Source organism: Electrophorus electricus, chromosome 5 (assembly GCF_041902795.1).
Source record: "Electrophorus electricus isolate QZ-2024a chromosome 5, ASM4190279v1, whole genome shotgun sequence".
In the NCBI taxonomy this organism is placed as follows: domain Eukaryota; kingdom Metazoa; phylum Chordata; class Actinopteri; order Gymnotiformes; family Gymnotidae; genus Electrophorus; species Electrophorus electricus.
Genome location: NC_137501.1, coordinates 10,065,277 through 10,081,799, shown reverse-complemented (window position 1 = coordinate 10,081,799; position 16,523 = coordinate 10,065,277). Strand labels below are relative to the sequence as shown.

The 16,523-nt window shown below is 37.7% G+C and overlaps 1 protein-coding gene across 2 annotated transcripts; it reads left to right on the top strand.

Moving 5' to 3' along the window:
• The first annotated feature begins 313 nt into the window (after positions 1–313).
• Positions 314–15,582, top strand: mtmr12 (myotubularin related protein 12). Of its 2 annotated transcripts, XM_027029744.3 has the most exons (16): positions 314–585; positions 1,760–1,817; positions 2,293–2,432; positions 5,423–5,495; positions 5,697–5,833; positions 5,910–5,997; positions 8,018–8,141; positions 10,024–10,099; positions 10,665–10,762; positions 11,177–11,301; positions 11,426–11,504; positions 11,604–11,674; positions 11,779–11,948; positions 12,093–12,269; positions 12,701–12,859; positions 13,094–15,582. In XM_027029744.3, the coding sequence occupies exons 1-16, from the start codon at positions 517–519 to the stop codon at positions 13,682–13,684; spliced, it is 2,235 nt and encodes a 744-aa protein (XP_026885545.1). In that variant the 5' UTR covers positions 314–516; the 3' UTR covers positions 13,685–15,582. The 2 variants fall into 2 exon arrangements, with proteins under 2 accessions (XP_026885545.1, XP_081570274.1); XM_081714148.1 differs by lacking the exons at positions 314–585; positions 1,760–1,817 and having other exon boundaries at positions 2,311–2,442.
• The last annotated feature ends 941 nt before the right edge of the window (positions 15,583–16,523 follow it).

Genomic DNA, 16,523 nt, shown 5'->3' with positions numbered 1-16,523 from the left:
TGTGCTTCTGTTTTCTCAAGATAAACGCCATTGCCCTTAGGATAGTTAGTGTTCATGAATATAAGAATATATTTTTTTACAATAATTATTCATGAGCTATCAAGGCTGTAGAACAGTGCATTGAGAAATTGACATAAATAGTAAGATAAGGTCAAATTAGGCTGAAATGTAATCACTACAACGCTCCCAGAAAACGGCTGTTCCAATTAAGGGCGTAGTCGGCTACGCCGTATGACGTCTACGCTCGTCATTCAGGAAGTAGAAGCGTATGGAAGATAACATTTGATTGGCAGCTACATAATACAATAACATTCAGTGGCTCTACGCACACTACAAATGAATAGTTCATTAGAAGAAACCCAATAATGTAGGACGGGCGCGGTTTACTGCCAAACAGGTTAATCTTCAACCACGAACATTGGAATACTGCCTTCAAAACCGATAGAAGGAAGCTGTGCTCGAGCTCTCCCGGATTTCCACCTGGTTGGTTGGGAATTGGGATTACGGAGTGCAGAAATGTTGAGTTTGGGAAGCGGGGGAGCGAAATCTACCAAACCATCATTCGTATCTTATGTTACGCCGGAGGTACGTCTTATATGGTTGTTATTGTTTCGAGTGGAATAGAAAGTGCAAGAAGAAACAAGAAGCTCTAAGCAGTAGTAGACTATGTACTGGGAGGGGTTTGGCTGGGTTGCAGCTCAGTTTGACATTGTTGAGTGCCTTGCTCAAGTTTAGGGGAACCTGGAAGTCTCTAAATACAAGCTTCAGTTTTTATTGTTGAAAATATAGAAATGGTTTTGGCAACGTAATTTAAAGATCGCTTTAGTAATTTGTTCACAAGAACAATTCTTAAACCTGCTTATAGCATTTTAAAAAGCTAAGAAGTTTCGGATTTGTGGGTTCGTCGGGTAGTACATCGATGAGTTTATCGAAATAGTTTTTATTATTTACTAGTGACAGTTTATGTAATACAAAATTCAATAATGCTAACACAACATCGCTGCATGTGGTTTTCATGCTGACATTCACTGACATGCGTGCTGCGCGTGCGCCCGCGCGGGCGTGGGTCGACATTGGAGTGGGATATTTCATTTCTTGTCTGTATTTGTTTTCCACAATAAAGCGCTGAAAGACATATCAGAGCACAAGTAGACCACTCAGGATTTTCTCCACTCAACTCGATGTAAATAACGATAGTAAATAAGTTGTTTTCTTCCTTTTCTAAATTCTTTAATTCTGTGTGAAAAGCTTGTTGGCATTCTGTATATCACAGAAAATATGAGTGAGTTAAGCAAACTTTAATGGATCATTTAGGTTAATAACCCGCGAATCCAGTAATGACTTCTGATCTTAAGTATTGACTTCTGCGTTTAAGATGAAGTCTTCTTTCATTTGTTTCCATCTGTGAGACTCCTATTCAGTACTGTTTTCACTACTGATGTCAACAACGAATAACAACCAGGTCATTCATTCAAGACCTGATTCAGGTCTTTGGAGGATTGCAGCCTCTTCGGATTAATGTTGTTGTTGATGTAAGCCATCATGCATGCATCATGCATTAATTATTTGGAATACTATTAATGTGTAGTTGGGTACTAATTCAGCCACCGTTTGGTTTTTCAGCCTTATGTAAAAAGTGAATGACAGTGTATATGACTTGACAGTAAACATGAAATTTTGTTTCCTGTACTTGTCAGAATATAATACACTTATTTGAAATGCATTCTTATTTGAAAAAAAAAAATGTATTTCTGAACAGGAAATAAAATCTGAGAAAGAACCACAAAAGAAAGAGAGGCATCCCAACTTGCTGCCAGGTATTGGGAAATTGCTATAATTTTTTTTTTTTTTTCCATAATTGTTTGTCTTTTATTACAAATGATTTATTACTAAATAGTCATTGCTTACATCATTTCAGTCTGGTGGTGTTTGTGTGCTTTACGCAAGCCTGTGCATTACTTTTAATGAGAGGTTTTGTTAGTTCCTCTTACTCAGAGGACCTCTACTTCCTCCCATGGGGAACATGTTTAGTTCCCATATAACAAACATTAGAAAGAAAAAAAAAACACTTTTTCTTTTTTTTTTCGTTAATTAAATGATAAAGTATAATATCTTTTTGAATACTGGGACTTCCAGCCCTAATCAGTCTGAACTTTGCTTTGAAAATAATTTTAAAAATGTGTTGGTTACTGTTGTGGTTTGTTTGTCACCATCTTCCTCATGAAATATCGTGAGCTATGTTGGATGGTCACTGTGTGTTAAGTGATGTCACTAACTGGTACCAATCCCCAGGTGAAGTCGTGTTCTGCAGTACAAACCCCATCCTCAAGTACACGCAAGATGACATTTCTCAGCGGGGCATCTTTGGCACACTTCTCTGCACCAACTTCCGTGTCTCTTTCATCAGTGATGAAACTCCGCAGGAGGAGCCAGTAAGGACCAGTGAGAAGGCTAGGAATGAATAAAGCCCCATTACACACAATGCTTTTGGAATTGGTATAGGTCCAACATAATTTTTTGAGATAGATATATGATTGCTTTTATGGCATAACTGTTGGACAAATTTAATATGATACATTTTGGCCTCTGGCCAGCATTAGGAATTAATCAATACTGTTTTTGCTTGATCATAGATAAGGATAATAACACCCTCTTTGAATTCAGTGGTTTTATGTATCAGGACATAATAAAAAATAATCTAGTCCTCAGCAGGTCTTAAAATTAGATAAATAGAAGATCTTAAATAGCAGACAGGTGCTGCAAATTAAATGCTCTTGATTTATTGATCATCAGCAAGTGTGACCATATATAATATCTCTATAAAAGCAGAGTTTTTCTTGGTTTGCTGGTCTGTAGCATTCAGGTGTGTGTTAACACAGTGCCAAGGAGGAAAGACATCAGCAATGATCTTAGAGAAGGAATTGATGCTGCCCATCAATCTGGGAAGGGTAATAAGACAATTTCCAAACAAGTTGAAGTCTATTTTTCTACAGTGAGAAAGATTATTCATAATTGGAAAACATTCAAGACAGTTGCCAAACTTCCGAAGAGTGGTCCCAGCCTCAGTATGTTAAACGTTCATGTTCATGACAGCACAATTAGAAAAAAGACTGAAGGGTTGCCAGAAGAAAGCTTTTTCTTTCTATAAAGATGTACTTCAGTATGCCTGCAGTACATCTTAAGCTTGCCAAGTTGCCTCTGAACAAACCACAAGACTTCTGGAACAATGTCCTATAGACAGAGGAGACTAAGGTGGAGATGTTTGGCCATAATTCACATTTGGTGAAAACCAAACAGCATATCAGCAAACACCACATACTGTCAAGCATGATTTGGGAATGTTTTTCAGCCAGAGAACCTGGGCATCTTGCAGTCATTGGATTGACCATGAACTTCTCTGTATAACAAAGTATTTGAGAATTGAATGTTAACTAAAGCTTGGTTGAAATCGGGACATGCAACAGGCACAACAGCAACAACAACAAGCACAACAGCAAATCTAAAACAGAATGTCTGAAAAAGAAAAGACTCAAGCTGTTGTGATGGCCCAAAGTCCAGACCTCAATCCAGTTGAAATGCTGTGGAAGGCTAACCTTAACAGAGCTGTGCATAAGCGAATGCCCACAAACCTCAATGAACTAAAGCAATAAAGAAGAGTGTAAAATACATAAAGAATAAAGAACAGTTGTAAAGAAGAGTGGACTAAACTTCCTCCTGAATGATGTGAGAGACTGATACAGGAAATTACTTCAGGTTATTGCTGCAAAAGGTGGTTCTACACGCTATTTGTTTCATGGGGTGTAGTTTTTCACACATGGCGTCTCCATTTTGGCTTCATTCATCTTAAATAAATAAATAATTACATGGTGGAATCTGTTGTGTTTTTGTTCATCTGAGGATGTATTTACCTAATTTTTAGACCTGCTAAGGACCAGATGATTTTTTATGTGCTGATACATAAAACTATAGAATTCAAAGAGAGTGTACTTTGTATTTCACATAACTGCATAATTTCAGTGCAATATATTTCCTTTGCAAGTAGCTTACCTTTTATTGAGTTGAATTAACTCACAAAATGTGAAACCTTTGAGCCTCTTGCAGCTTTGAGGTAGGAAATAACAGTTAAATGGCAAAGCTTTTGAGCTTCCAGTTTAACATTCAGAACATTTAAATTAGGAAGTAGTTTGATCCTTATTACAGTTCTAACATCCTAAAATATCAGCAAAAAGAATCAACTTTGTACCATCTTACTCCAGAAATTAAAGATATAATAGAAAACTATGATGGAATAATGACAACAGTGACAATATTAACTCACACTAATGTACAGTATTGTGCAAATGTATACAAATGTGTACATATTTCCTGTAGCTTCTGTTTAAATCTAACTGTATACAAATCTAAATCTAACTATACAGAACTGTATACAAATGTAACGTCTAGATATTGTAATGCGTTAAAAATAATGGATTCATTCAGTCAGCATTTCCATCAGATACAGATTTATTGTTTTAAAGTTGCAGTGGTTTTGTTTGTGAATCTGGTCTTCATGCCAGGTGACTGTCAAAGAGGAAGTGTAAATAGGGATTGCTTTCACTTTTAAGTGCCGTTTCAGGAACTTGAATTTCTGACTCAGTGACAGAGTAATTGTAGTGGGAACACAGCCACTATTAAATTGTGCATGAGTACAGTGAGACTGTACTCATCAAAAAATATCAGACAAGGAAGGTTATTGCTGTTTTACTCTTAATATTTATTGGTATTTGTTAATTCAATCAGGATTAAAGTAATACAACTGGATCCAACAACAGCATTTCTAAATATGCCTTCATATGTTATCACATGCAGTCTCACTGCTTGAATTACCCTTTTTAAAGGGCTAATTTGAACTTCGTTTTTTGTTTGTTTGTTTTTATAAAAAGTGTTTTTTCACAGTAGTGCCAAAGGTATAATGATTTAAATTCTGTTATTATTCTTTATTTATTTCTTTGTAGTTCTTAGAGAGTTAGTAGAGTGAGATGCACTGTTGCTGGTCGTTTGCACAGATGATCTTTAGATTGATATCATAGTGAGGCAAAAGCAGGAAGTAAAGTTTTGGTAGAGCAAATTTAGTGTGTATGTGTCAACAGTTGAGCGGTGTGAAAAAAGACACCATCTATCAGCAGGAAACGTCCACCCCACGTGCACACAATAGTATGAATTCCTTGTGCTGTTTTCACACTGGCTATATAATTTCTTCAACAAGAGCTCAGAAGCATTGCTTACCAGTGTATCTGTATCTTTAGTGCCTCTTACAGTACAACAGTGCAGTACTACAGCTCTTCCAAATGATTCTGTAAATAATAAATAAATACACACATACACCTCAGTTTAAATTGTTTATATTGTTACATTTAATGACCACTGTATGACACACTTGCAGACACAACACTTCAAGAATAAGCTGTATGGAGAAAATGACATTCCTCTGATGTGCGTGGACTGTCTTTATGGAGGTAACGCTTAAATTAATTGACATGCTGCAATATATAAACTTGCTACTATATAAAATTATATATAATTAACATGTTACTGGATCAGCAAGTTTTGGTTTATCAGACTGACCAACAGCTTTACTTGCCAGCATATCACTAAGGATTTACAACAGTTATGTCCTTGATGTGTAATACCTCTCTGAATATTCACTTGTTCCACAGTTTATGACGAAAAGAAAAAGTTGATAACTGGAGGCATGCTGAAGAATAAGTATCCATCAAAAATGATCATTCACTGTAAAGACCTGCGTGTCTTCCAGTTCTGTTTAACCTTCACCAAAGAAGAGGAAGCCAAAAAGGTGATTCAGCCTAATGTTAACTATACATGTATGTGGTACATTAAAGCCAAAGCTAACCTGTGCCTTTTTGCATTAGATATTTCAGGGAATTGTCCACCACTGCCTGGAGCCAAAGTCGCTGAAGTGTGTCTTTGCATTTTCCTATGCTAACACAAAAGGACCAGGTATCAAATTTCATAATTTGCCAATTATTATTCATTTATGTATTTTGTGTAATTGGTTCTGTCATATGTAAGTCTTTTTGATCAAGGATATATACTGTGCATGTGTGTGTAAAAATGTATCAATGAATGCCTATCTCACCCTTCCAGTGGGTGGTCATATCTTTTTTTACTCACATTAAGACCATTTATCAGAGAGTGAGACAACCTTGACGTTAACCTTCAATATTCTCTGTTTTTTTCATTACGTTTTCATATTCCTTCCTTTGGGTGTTTCCGTCATTTGGACTACAATAGCTATTTCCGCTGCTGTTTTCTGCATCTTATGTACTATCACAATGTACTGGTTGGTTCACCACTACTTGCTTATTTGTCTGGTTCTGGAGGTCCCAGAGGATCTTAAGGCTTGTTGTTTACCACCCATGTGAACTTTGGGGAGTTCAGCTTGTATGCTTTGCAAATGTTCCTGTATTTGATCCCTGCCACTTGCTTGTGCCTCTTAGTGTGTGCTTTTCCTGCCAGAATCTTGCATCCTGCTACTTTGTGAGGGATTGTCTCAGAGGCTCCTATGCGCAGAATACTCCTTGGGTCATATCTTCTATGTTACTGATTAGTGCCTCTGTGCTACTCTTCAGTCCTGCCTTTTCCAGCTAGTAATAAGATTGTTTATGTCAGCAACCTCTGCTATCTGTTGGTGATACATTCCATGGAGAGGCTTATCCTGCCATCTCCCCCATCTTTCTAAGGCACTCCCTCATTAGCTCATTGTTGGAGGCTATTACTGTTCATAGAAATTTCATGTCTCACCCTGGAGAGTGCATCTTACACTTTGTAGGCCCTTTCCCCTTGTGGCTGACATACAGCCTTTGGACACTGGATCTTGGGTGGAGTGTTTTGTGTGCATTGTGAGAAGTTTTCTGGTCTTGACGTCAGCAGCTTCTAGGTCTTCTCTTGGCCAGCTTATTGTGACTGCTGGGTGTCTTGATGGCTTTGATCTGATTATTCCCATTCACCTGACTCTTGAGAACATGCCGTACCATTCAATGGACATTATTGTCCTTCTTGACTCCAGTGTAACTGGAGAATCCACAGGTATTTGTAGCTGTGCTCCAGGTCAGTTATGACCTTTGGTAGTTCAGTTCCATCTGCCAGGATTACTTTTCCTTTTTATTTCTATTTCATCTGCCATCCACACTGTCAGCCTAAATGCCACTCCAGTGTTGTTGCTTTAGATCCTGGTTAGGTGGATCAGTGACTCAATGTCCCTTTCTGTTTGGGGTTACATCTTGATGTCACTCCAAGTGCAGGAGGTGGCTAATGGTAGTTCTACTCTTGAATCTGTACCCATACCCACATTTAGTGATGATCTGGCTGAGGAATCAGGCCTATGATAAACAGCAAACATACATGCATACACACACACACACACACACACACACACACACACACACACACACACACACACACACACACACGATTAAATACGCTGTATATGTTACACTGTATATGCTCACCTGGCAATTGTCATTGTGTAGGCTTCTAAAGGTGGTGTCCTCCAGAGTTTTCAATGTGTAAGGATATATACCTATGGATAATCAAATAACAATCAAATAAAAATGATTGTTTAACATTTTAAACATACATAATTTATTAAAAACTTAGTTTAAATGTGTATAGTTAAATCTCTGTGGCTGAACTATATATGTTGGATCTGAGGTGCCAATCTCAACTAATGTGGTTTTTGTCATAGTCTACTACATCTCAGTAATCTGAACAGCAGTCAGCTTTTTTGGTATTCTTTCCCCCAACACTTCTTTATGGTCCCAGTTACGTAAGTCAATATGATATGCTTCAGTTTACCTACTTAAGCACCTCATATTAAAATTAATAAATATTTTAAATAGGAGATTCCCTGTGTTCGATAGCTGAAATTCCCTTGCTTATTTGAAAAACCTGGTTTTATTGTCAATGTTAATGAATTAATGTGGGACTGAATATCTCAATTCTATTGATGTCTGTGCAGAAATGCAGAGGACACAGAGGACTCTTATGTTTGACTCACAAGAAGACTGGAGCCAAGAAATGAAAAGGACCAAGGGAAACTGTAGAATAGTCACTGAAAATCAGAACTTTGAACTCTCTGAAAGGTAAGCTATGACTTCTGAATGAAGTTGAGCAACAGAGTGCACACACTTCTAGAGTATTATAGAACATTATAAAGTGTTAAGATGTGTTGTTCAGATATATTTAATCTCAACTTTGAGGTTTGAACTTTTGCTCTTGTGTAGACTCTAGATAATCCTTGGTGCATGATGATCAAAACTGTTTGCCACCAATGATACATTCATCACTCCATTTAAAACTATGAACATGTTTCATTTAAGTCGAGGTTTGTACTGTCCTCTCACTCCGCGCCATGGTTCACTCTGATGTCCTGCCTTTAAAGTAACTGGTCTCTGCCTTGCGCACCTCTATAAATTAACTTTACCATTCATTCTTTACTTTGACTTGCTACAATGCATTCGCATTTAATACAGTTCACCATAATGTACTTCTCTCTTACCTTTCAGCTATTATTATCACAGTTTTTTCTAGTTTACCTCTTATGCCACTGATGCTCATGTGCAAAACCACAACTTAAAACTGTTCTGAAGGTTTTGCTGCCTTGGAGACAGAACAAATGTACTTGGTTAACAGTCAGTGGGTGAAGATTAATGTCATTGGTTAGCAATCAATGGGCTGAGAGTTTAAAATTCCGCATACTCAAAGATGCGGTTCCTCTGTTGTGACTATCAAATTATTTTAAGAGCAAGTGTGTAAGAACATACTGCAGCAAAAGTACTATGCTACATTGATTTTTGCCTCAGAGACAGCAGGGCATTTACATACCATTCTGTGGCTTCATCAGAGGGAACATTTACATGGGTGCACATGCCAGAAAGACATTTCCCAACGTCAACAAGTAAAAAGGGAGTATTGGATTTTAAAAAAACAGGAACATGCCCTCTCTCAGACACCGCACAACATCATGAGAGTGCCAACAAGACATCAAATTGCCATCATTTAGCTTGTTAGCTGGCTAACAAAAAAACAAATGGACTTTATATACCATAGACACACACACACACACACACACGTGTGTGTGTGTGTGTGTGTATGTATGTATATGTGTGTGTGTGTGTGTGTGTGTGTCTGTCTGTCTATGGTATATACAGTGTGCAGGCTGAAGCAATTGGGTTCATTTTACCTCCAAAGCAGAGCTGCCTCAGAACAGCTTTGAGCTGGCTTTTGCATGAGTCTCACTGATGGACATTTCATCTTTTTTTTAGAAACAGTACTTTGTTAGTGAGCGTGTCTCATGGGGATCTGTTCTCAGCACTTTCTTTTTCAGAATTCAAATGCTTCCCCTTTGTCAAATCATTAACCGTCATGGCTTCGGTTTTCAATGCTGTGCTGACTTGCAAACCAGTATCAGTTCCACAACAGAATTAACATTACCTTCATGCACATCTTGCATCAGTGGCATATGACACTAGATAAGCCCAGATAAATGTTAAAACACCATGTTAGCCATTTTAACTGGTCCCAGATTTTTCTCACTGTATCAGCTTCTACTGAACACTCTTGAAATGTCCATAATCTTTGGATTACTTTTGACTCATGACTCTCCTCAAGTAATTTCTCTTGTCAAGATTTGGATCTTTTTTTTTTTTTCACTTCTGCAAAATTGCTGTCTCCTACTCTGCATGACATGCAGAAACTTTGTTGAGTTAATTTGTTCAGTTGGCTATTTTAATTCCTTTTTTACTGATCTTTTTGCCAAAACCTTAGCCAGACTATAATACATACAATTGAGAGTTCTCATGTACACTAAACTCACATCAATCTCATACACCATTAACTGTGCATGCACTAAAACATGCTCATAAATAGCAATGAGAAAATATTTTCATAAAAAGATGGAAAATTAAAAAAATAGTCAAAATTCTGTCTTGATACCTGAACACTAATGTTCAGATGTTTTTCTAGGTTACCAAAGTACTTTATCATCCCGGCAGCTGTCAGTGATGATGATTTATCTAAATTCCCCGGAAAGGGATTACCTGTAAGTGTTTTATTATGCAACTAACAGCATTTGTTGAGGTGTTGGTCTAATGAGACTTGGCTAATACAACTTTGTTTTGAATGGGCTATGTATGTTAATTATAAAACATAATAAATTTGTGATGCATCAATGTGCATGATATACTAACTAGTTTAAAGTTGAAAGCCTATACTGTCAACAAAGGGAATTTGAGGTATTACTTCTAAAAGAATGTAGCTTTTTGCTCTTTTTTTATCTTTCACAAAGTATTCTACATAGGTCTTTTTGCTATAGTATAATTATGCATTACACTTGACAGTAATACATAATGCACATTCTTATCCTTTTGTATTTAGTAGAGAATGTATAGACACTAACTGTATTTATTCAGAAAAACCTGATGACAGGTTTTTATCTCTAATGAAGTTTTGAAAGCAATGTTTTTGATTAATTAGAAATGGATGGGTGGATGGATGGATGGATGGATGGATGGATGGATGGATGGATAGAAGAAAATGAGGCATGAATGCTTCCAGGGCATAAAATGATATAATAGCTGGCATTCTCTCTTTATTTTTTCTTCAAGATATGGTGTTGGTCCCATCATAGTGGCTGTGCTTTGTTCAAAGCCTCCTCTCTTCCTGTAACCCAGGAAGACGGTGTGGCACAGGCCTGGATGGAGAGGTAAACACAGTGAGATCCTCATTTTTTAGTATCATTGGCATATGGCTGATTAGTGGCTACTGGTTTGACTCATTATTACAAATCGAAGCATTTTAGGTTACGTAGGTATACTGTATACAGCTTGTGAATTTCATTACCATTTTGATTCTCTCTCTTAGAGAGAGGGCACATTGGTTCTAATGTAGGTCCAATACAAACTATACACAAACTATAACAACTATAAGTTCTAGAAGTTCTAAGTCAGTCTTTCTTTATCTGACCATGAAAAGTAGTCATCCTCCCTGCAGTGATTTCAGGGGTAAACACAAGTGACTATCTTGATATCTTGTGACATCCTACCTGATATGCATTGCGTACTTCAGGAGAAAAATAAAATATACCCTATTCTCATATTTTTTTTCTATTCTATTGCAGAATGCTGCATGCAGTGGCCCAAACCCACCTTTATTCTGTAAAAATAGAGGATCTATTGGAAACACTTCCAAACATTCAAGATATTCAGCAGTCTTACACCAAGTTCAAGCAGTTTTTTCTCATTGGTGAGTACTCAGGGGCCCACTTTGCTTTTGGTCTTGAGAAAGAGAAGATGTACTTAGACATATAGTCTTTCTTTGTATGTATTTTATAGGGATTTTTTAAATATAATCCCTTTCTTCTCTGTAGATAATTCAACTGATTTTTGGATGTCGGATGTAAAGTGGTTCTCTTCTCTTGAAAACACAGGCTGGCTGGACATTATCAGGTTCAGAAATACAGCTCTTTCTCCCAAAAAAAGATACAGTGGTACCTCCCAAACTGTTGTCACAGATGAGGGAAATCTCCATTGTTAAATCTTTTGCAGGCAGTGTCTCCAAAAAGCAGTTGAAGTGGTAGAATGTCTTGAAAAGGAAAACACAAATGTCCTTATCACGGGTACGTCAAAGGTGTTATTTTTGAACACAAAGCTCAGATGGTCTGAGCTCTTGGACCCATCTAAACATATTTTTTATTGCTATTGTGTCCCTGGCTGATTGCAGAGGAGGAAGGTTCAGATTTGTGCTGCGTAATTTCCAGCTTGGTTCAGATCATGATGGACCCTCACTGCAGAACACTGACAGGCTTCCAGAACCTGGTGCAGAAAGAATGGGTGGCTGGGTGCCATGCTTTCCTGGATCGATGTAATCACCTCCATCAGAAGGACAAGGAGGTAGTTGGCTCAACAGTTGGTTATTCAGTTCATTTTAGTCACCAAGCATGCCTGTAACTGTTTTCGTGCCCGATAAATTAGGTTCTTGCAGTGTACATATGACTTGCACTCAGTGCTTTATGACACAGTTTGTATATTCTACAGTGTCAGTCCCCAGTCTTCCTGCTCTTCCTGGAGTGTGTGTGGCAGTTGGTTCAGCAGCACAGCCCAGCCTTTCAGTTCTCCGAAACGTACCTGACTGTCCTGTCTGACAGCATCCATGTGCCAGCCTTTGGCACTTTCCTCTTCAACTCTGCCTTTCAGAGGGAGAGCTGCCTGAAGGTAGAGCTAGCACCCACTCATTACAACAGTGGAAAGGTGAATGGTTGCTTTTAATTGCAGTCAACTCCCTGTCCATTTCAAATGTTGTTGCATTATATAAGATAGTTCATACAAGGTGATACCTGATCATAAACCAGCCATATTTTGCCAGTGAATTCCACCTCTCCATACATAGAATAGGCTACATAATTTTTGTAATTGCAGTGAATAATCACTTTCACATTGCTTCAACATCTGAGAAGGATGTACTTAAAATTCCAGTTGTGCAGCAATACAGTAGGTACACAGTAACGCTGCTGTGGCATAGCCCCTTGGTCTGGCTAAAAGACCAACAGTTCCCTCTCTGTAATGTAAGGTGTGCGCCGATGTTCTCCATGGCCACTTCACAGGCATGCCTTGCGCTGACTAGTACTGCTTGACTGCCTTGGCAGGCTACCTTACAGCATTCACAAAGAGGTCCATTGAGCTGGCCTGCAGTGTGGGACTGGTCGATGCAGTTTGACTGCAAGGCCCAGGAACTCTTTATCAACCCTCTGTATGCTGAGAAGCTCAAGCAAGAGAAAGTGTTGCGCAAAGTTCCAAGAATCAAGGTAAAAGGGACATAGTTCTTTTGATTCAGACTTTGTAGTAGTTTTCTGTTAGCCATCAAATTACATTTTGTTACAATGTTGCATTGTTACATTTTAAAACATAATCTTTCATCTTTTATCTGTCTTAAGGGATTAATTGTCATGTTAGTGATGATAGTGATTTTTAATTTCTTTTTGTAATTCATATTTTTATACCAATAAAGCATATCAAAAGCTTATCATTTTATTCGGTAGCACCAGCGGCAGCTGTCTTTACCCAGCTCGGCCTTCAAAACCCCGCCGAAAAAGGGCTTCTTCAAAGACGAGGCAGAAAGCCTGAAGAAGATGCTCCGGGTCAAGCGTTTCAGCCGCTGGATGGTGCCTCCCGACTCTCCGGCGGTGGCCACACGCCAGTTTTACGAAGCCTGGCAGCAGAAACCACTGGATTACCACGGCTTGCTCCTGCCCTGCCTGGATGGGCCCGCCATGCGCCTCTGGATGCAGCGCTACCTCCGCTGGACCCCGGAGGCACAGATCTTGGGCGGGGGGTCAGTGGCCATCACCAGCAAGCTGGCTGAGCTCCTGGGTGAGGTGCGGGCGCTCCAGAGGGAGCTGGCCCAGAAAGGCTGGTGGGACAGCATGGGCGAGGGTCACCACCGGCCGCAGACCATGTCGCTCGCGCTGGTCCGCACCTCGCTGCGCCTCTCCTCCTACTTCCCCTTCGCCGCCAGCCGCAATTGGAGTTTCAAGCCAGTCATTCCCACAGGCCTACTGCAGAGCCTTATGGTGACCGACAAGCTAGCCAGCCAAGAGGATGAGACCAACGAGGTTATAAGCTTGGTTTAGGAATGTGATACCTCTGTTTTTGGACTTTGCTTAAAAGGATCTGTTTGGAAAATACACAGTTAGGCTAGCTTTTGGCAGCTAATACATTCAGCAGGAAATGCTAATGATGCTTAGAGCTACACTGGCTAAAGAAGTTGTTTTTGTATGTGTTTAGAGGCCTTATTCATACCAAGTGTTCCCTTAATAATGGCATGTTGTTCATTTATGTTTTTCTGTGTTTATTAAGTTTTCATATTGTTGCACAAACTCATTCTGATATGGATCAGTCTAGTCATGTCTATAATCACATATGTTATCACATCAGGGAGGGCTTATTTATATTTTAAGGTGTTGAAAGGATTCATAAGGGTCTTTGTAGGTATTATTTTTTGAAATGTTTCATTGTTGGATAACACTTCTAAATATAAAATATAAATCTCCAGTTTAAAATAATGTACAGAGTGTACCAAAGATTTTGTAAAAAAAAAAAAAAAAGTCATTCATTCATATAGTATTGTGGAGTTTTTTAAGAAATGTGTGGAAATATTTCAGAACATAATGCAAATAGATATGCTTTAGCCACTGGCTGTATGAGCTACTTTAAAGTAATGAAAGACTTGTCTTAAGATTCCAAAAAACAATTTTAAAAATCAAAACAGTCTATTAGATTTATTTACAGTTATAAGACACTGTTATGTCCTCCTTTTTATTTTTTGTTTTGCTTTAAACCACCATGTAAGTAACTTCACTGGAGATTTGAAACCTACAATTTAGACATTAGCTCAGCTTTATTCTGCATTCCTCACCTGGTGGAGTTCTATACACTCCCGTTATGAAAGGTATGCTAGCTCATGCCTTGAGCAGTAAAAATCAATGATAAAAACGGCCAGTATTACTTTTTTATATATGTACAGCTTAAATACACATATGGTTTATTTTTATTAAATAACCTGAAATTACAGATAGGAAGCATAGATATTTTCAACTACTTTTTTTCATGGGAATGCCAAGTCGTAAAATTTATGTTTCCTAAATCTGATTACTTCTGCTTTGGTGCCATCTGGTGGTTTTTAATTTTACAGCCTCAGCAAAAACAGGAAACCAAAATAAGGAAAGTCAGAAATATCCCATAAAATCAGAAATATGCCTGCTTTAAGGATTTGTTGTCATGGCTTTAGATTAAAGGATTTTATACTCTGATTTAATTGTATTTGCTGATGTAAACAACTTATAAAATAGGCTAAAGACACCAAATTTATTATATTCATCATTTTTGCACCAAAAAAAAAAATGTTTGTTTAGTTGGTTGGTTGGTCTTTGTTGTTGTTGGTATCCTCTTACAAACAAGAAGACACTTAAGAGTTGTGTAGCACAAATCTAATAGAATGTATAAGCTCACCATGCCAATATAAAACCAAATTGTCATGTTTTTCCAATTTTCAACATTTATAGTATACCAAAATAAGTGTGCCTTATGTTGTTACCACACTGATGTTGCAGTTTTAATTGTATCAGTATGCAGTCAGTTATACCAAGTGCCTAATGTTTAATTTTGTTCTGTGGTCTTTCTCAGTTGACAAAACACAACTATTTTAAGCTTTTTAAGGCACTTGTTCAAGAAGAATTTTTATGGGTTTTTTTATGCACAAAGTTTCTACCAATGCTGCTTTAAAAATGTTGATTGCACAAGTGCTCCTTTGCTCTCTGATATTGATGAAGTTACATAAAGCTGATCCAGTTTCAATGGGGTATTACTTAACAGAGTTCGTAGACTATATGTGGTGAATGTGAATATGCAAAATATCAGATGTGTCTATGTTTTTTGTATATTTGTCCTTAAATATGGCTTTATACTATTAGAAAAAGCAAATAAATATTAAGCATAGAGTAATAAAATAAATTACAATATTTCTACTGAACGACCTGTGCTTTTCTTACATAGAAAGTAACTCAAGTGTTTGTTAATCAGTGAATGGAGCATAATATGTCAGTATTTTGAACCACATCATTCTAATCTGACAGCAGAAAACACAACAAAAACAAAAAAATAAAACAAAATAAAAATCGCTGATATGACAAATGATGCGAAATTCATTAAGCAGGATGTGGCAAATGCCACAACGAACCAACACTTTATTATGCACACAGTGGAAGAGTCCAAAGCTTTGCAAAGAAACATATAATTAACCACAGAAAATTCAAAGTCAATGAGTAGAAGTACAAAGTAAGTGTAAAAAAAACTTATTAAATATTTTTAAAAACATATTCCTTATACTAGAATTTTGTTATTGGTAATCATTATTTGTTTGTTTGTTGCAGTGTTACTATAATGTTACACATTATGTTTCGGATTGACAGGATATTGCTGAGATATTTGAATCTGGGAGATTGTGGGCCAAATGGCAAGACAGGATATGACCAAATCTATCTAGCCCTAATCTTAAGTTCATCTTCAGCAACTCACCAGTTTGTGAGCCCAGTATGAACTAGGCCCGACATTCTCTTTAATGTATATATATGTGTGTGTGTGTTTATTTGCCTGAATCAAGAAAGCATATGTCTCCTTGTAATACTCCTTGAACATCCAGCCCTGTATAATGTCAATAAGACATTCCATTCCACAAGATATATTATATTCCCTACATACTATTCATGTGATGTGGGTCAAGGGAACTGCATTTGATTAAATCCTTTGATTCGGAATGCTCTGCAGTGTTATCATGCAGAAGACACTGGGCATGTTACATTTTGTTTCTCTTGACAGATTATTAGACAGGTACTTTGCTAATGTGGCTTGCAAACTACTGGACTGGATCATCACTCACAGGCCACTTTATTAGGTACACCCCCTCTAGGTGGT

What these genes read in the sequence shown, in the direction of transcription:
- mtmr12 (XM_027029744.3), top strand. Translation starts at nt 517, where the DNA reads ATGTTGAGTTTGGGAAGCGGGGGAGCGAAATCTACCAAACCATCATTC. An exon ending in CGTGGACTGTCTTTATGGAG is followed by an intron (nt 5,496 to 5,696) that starts GTAACGCTTAAA and finishes CTTGTTCCACAG; the next exon opens with TTTATGACGAAAAGAAAAAG. An exon ending in TCCCCGGAAAGGGATTACCT is followed by an intron (nt 10,100 to 10,664) that starts GTAAGTGTTTTA and finishes TTTTTCTTCAAG; the next exon opens with ATATGGTGTTGGTCCCATCA.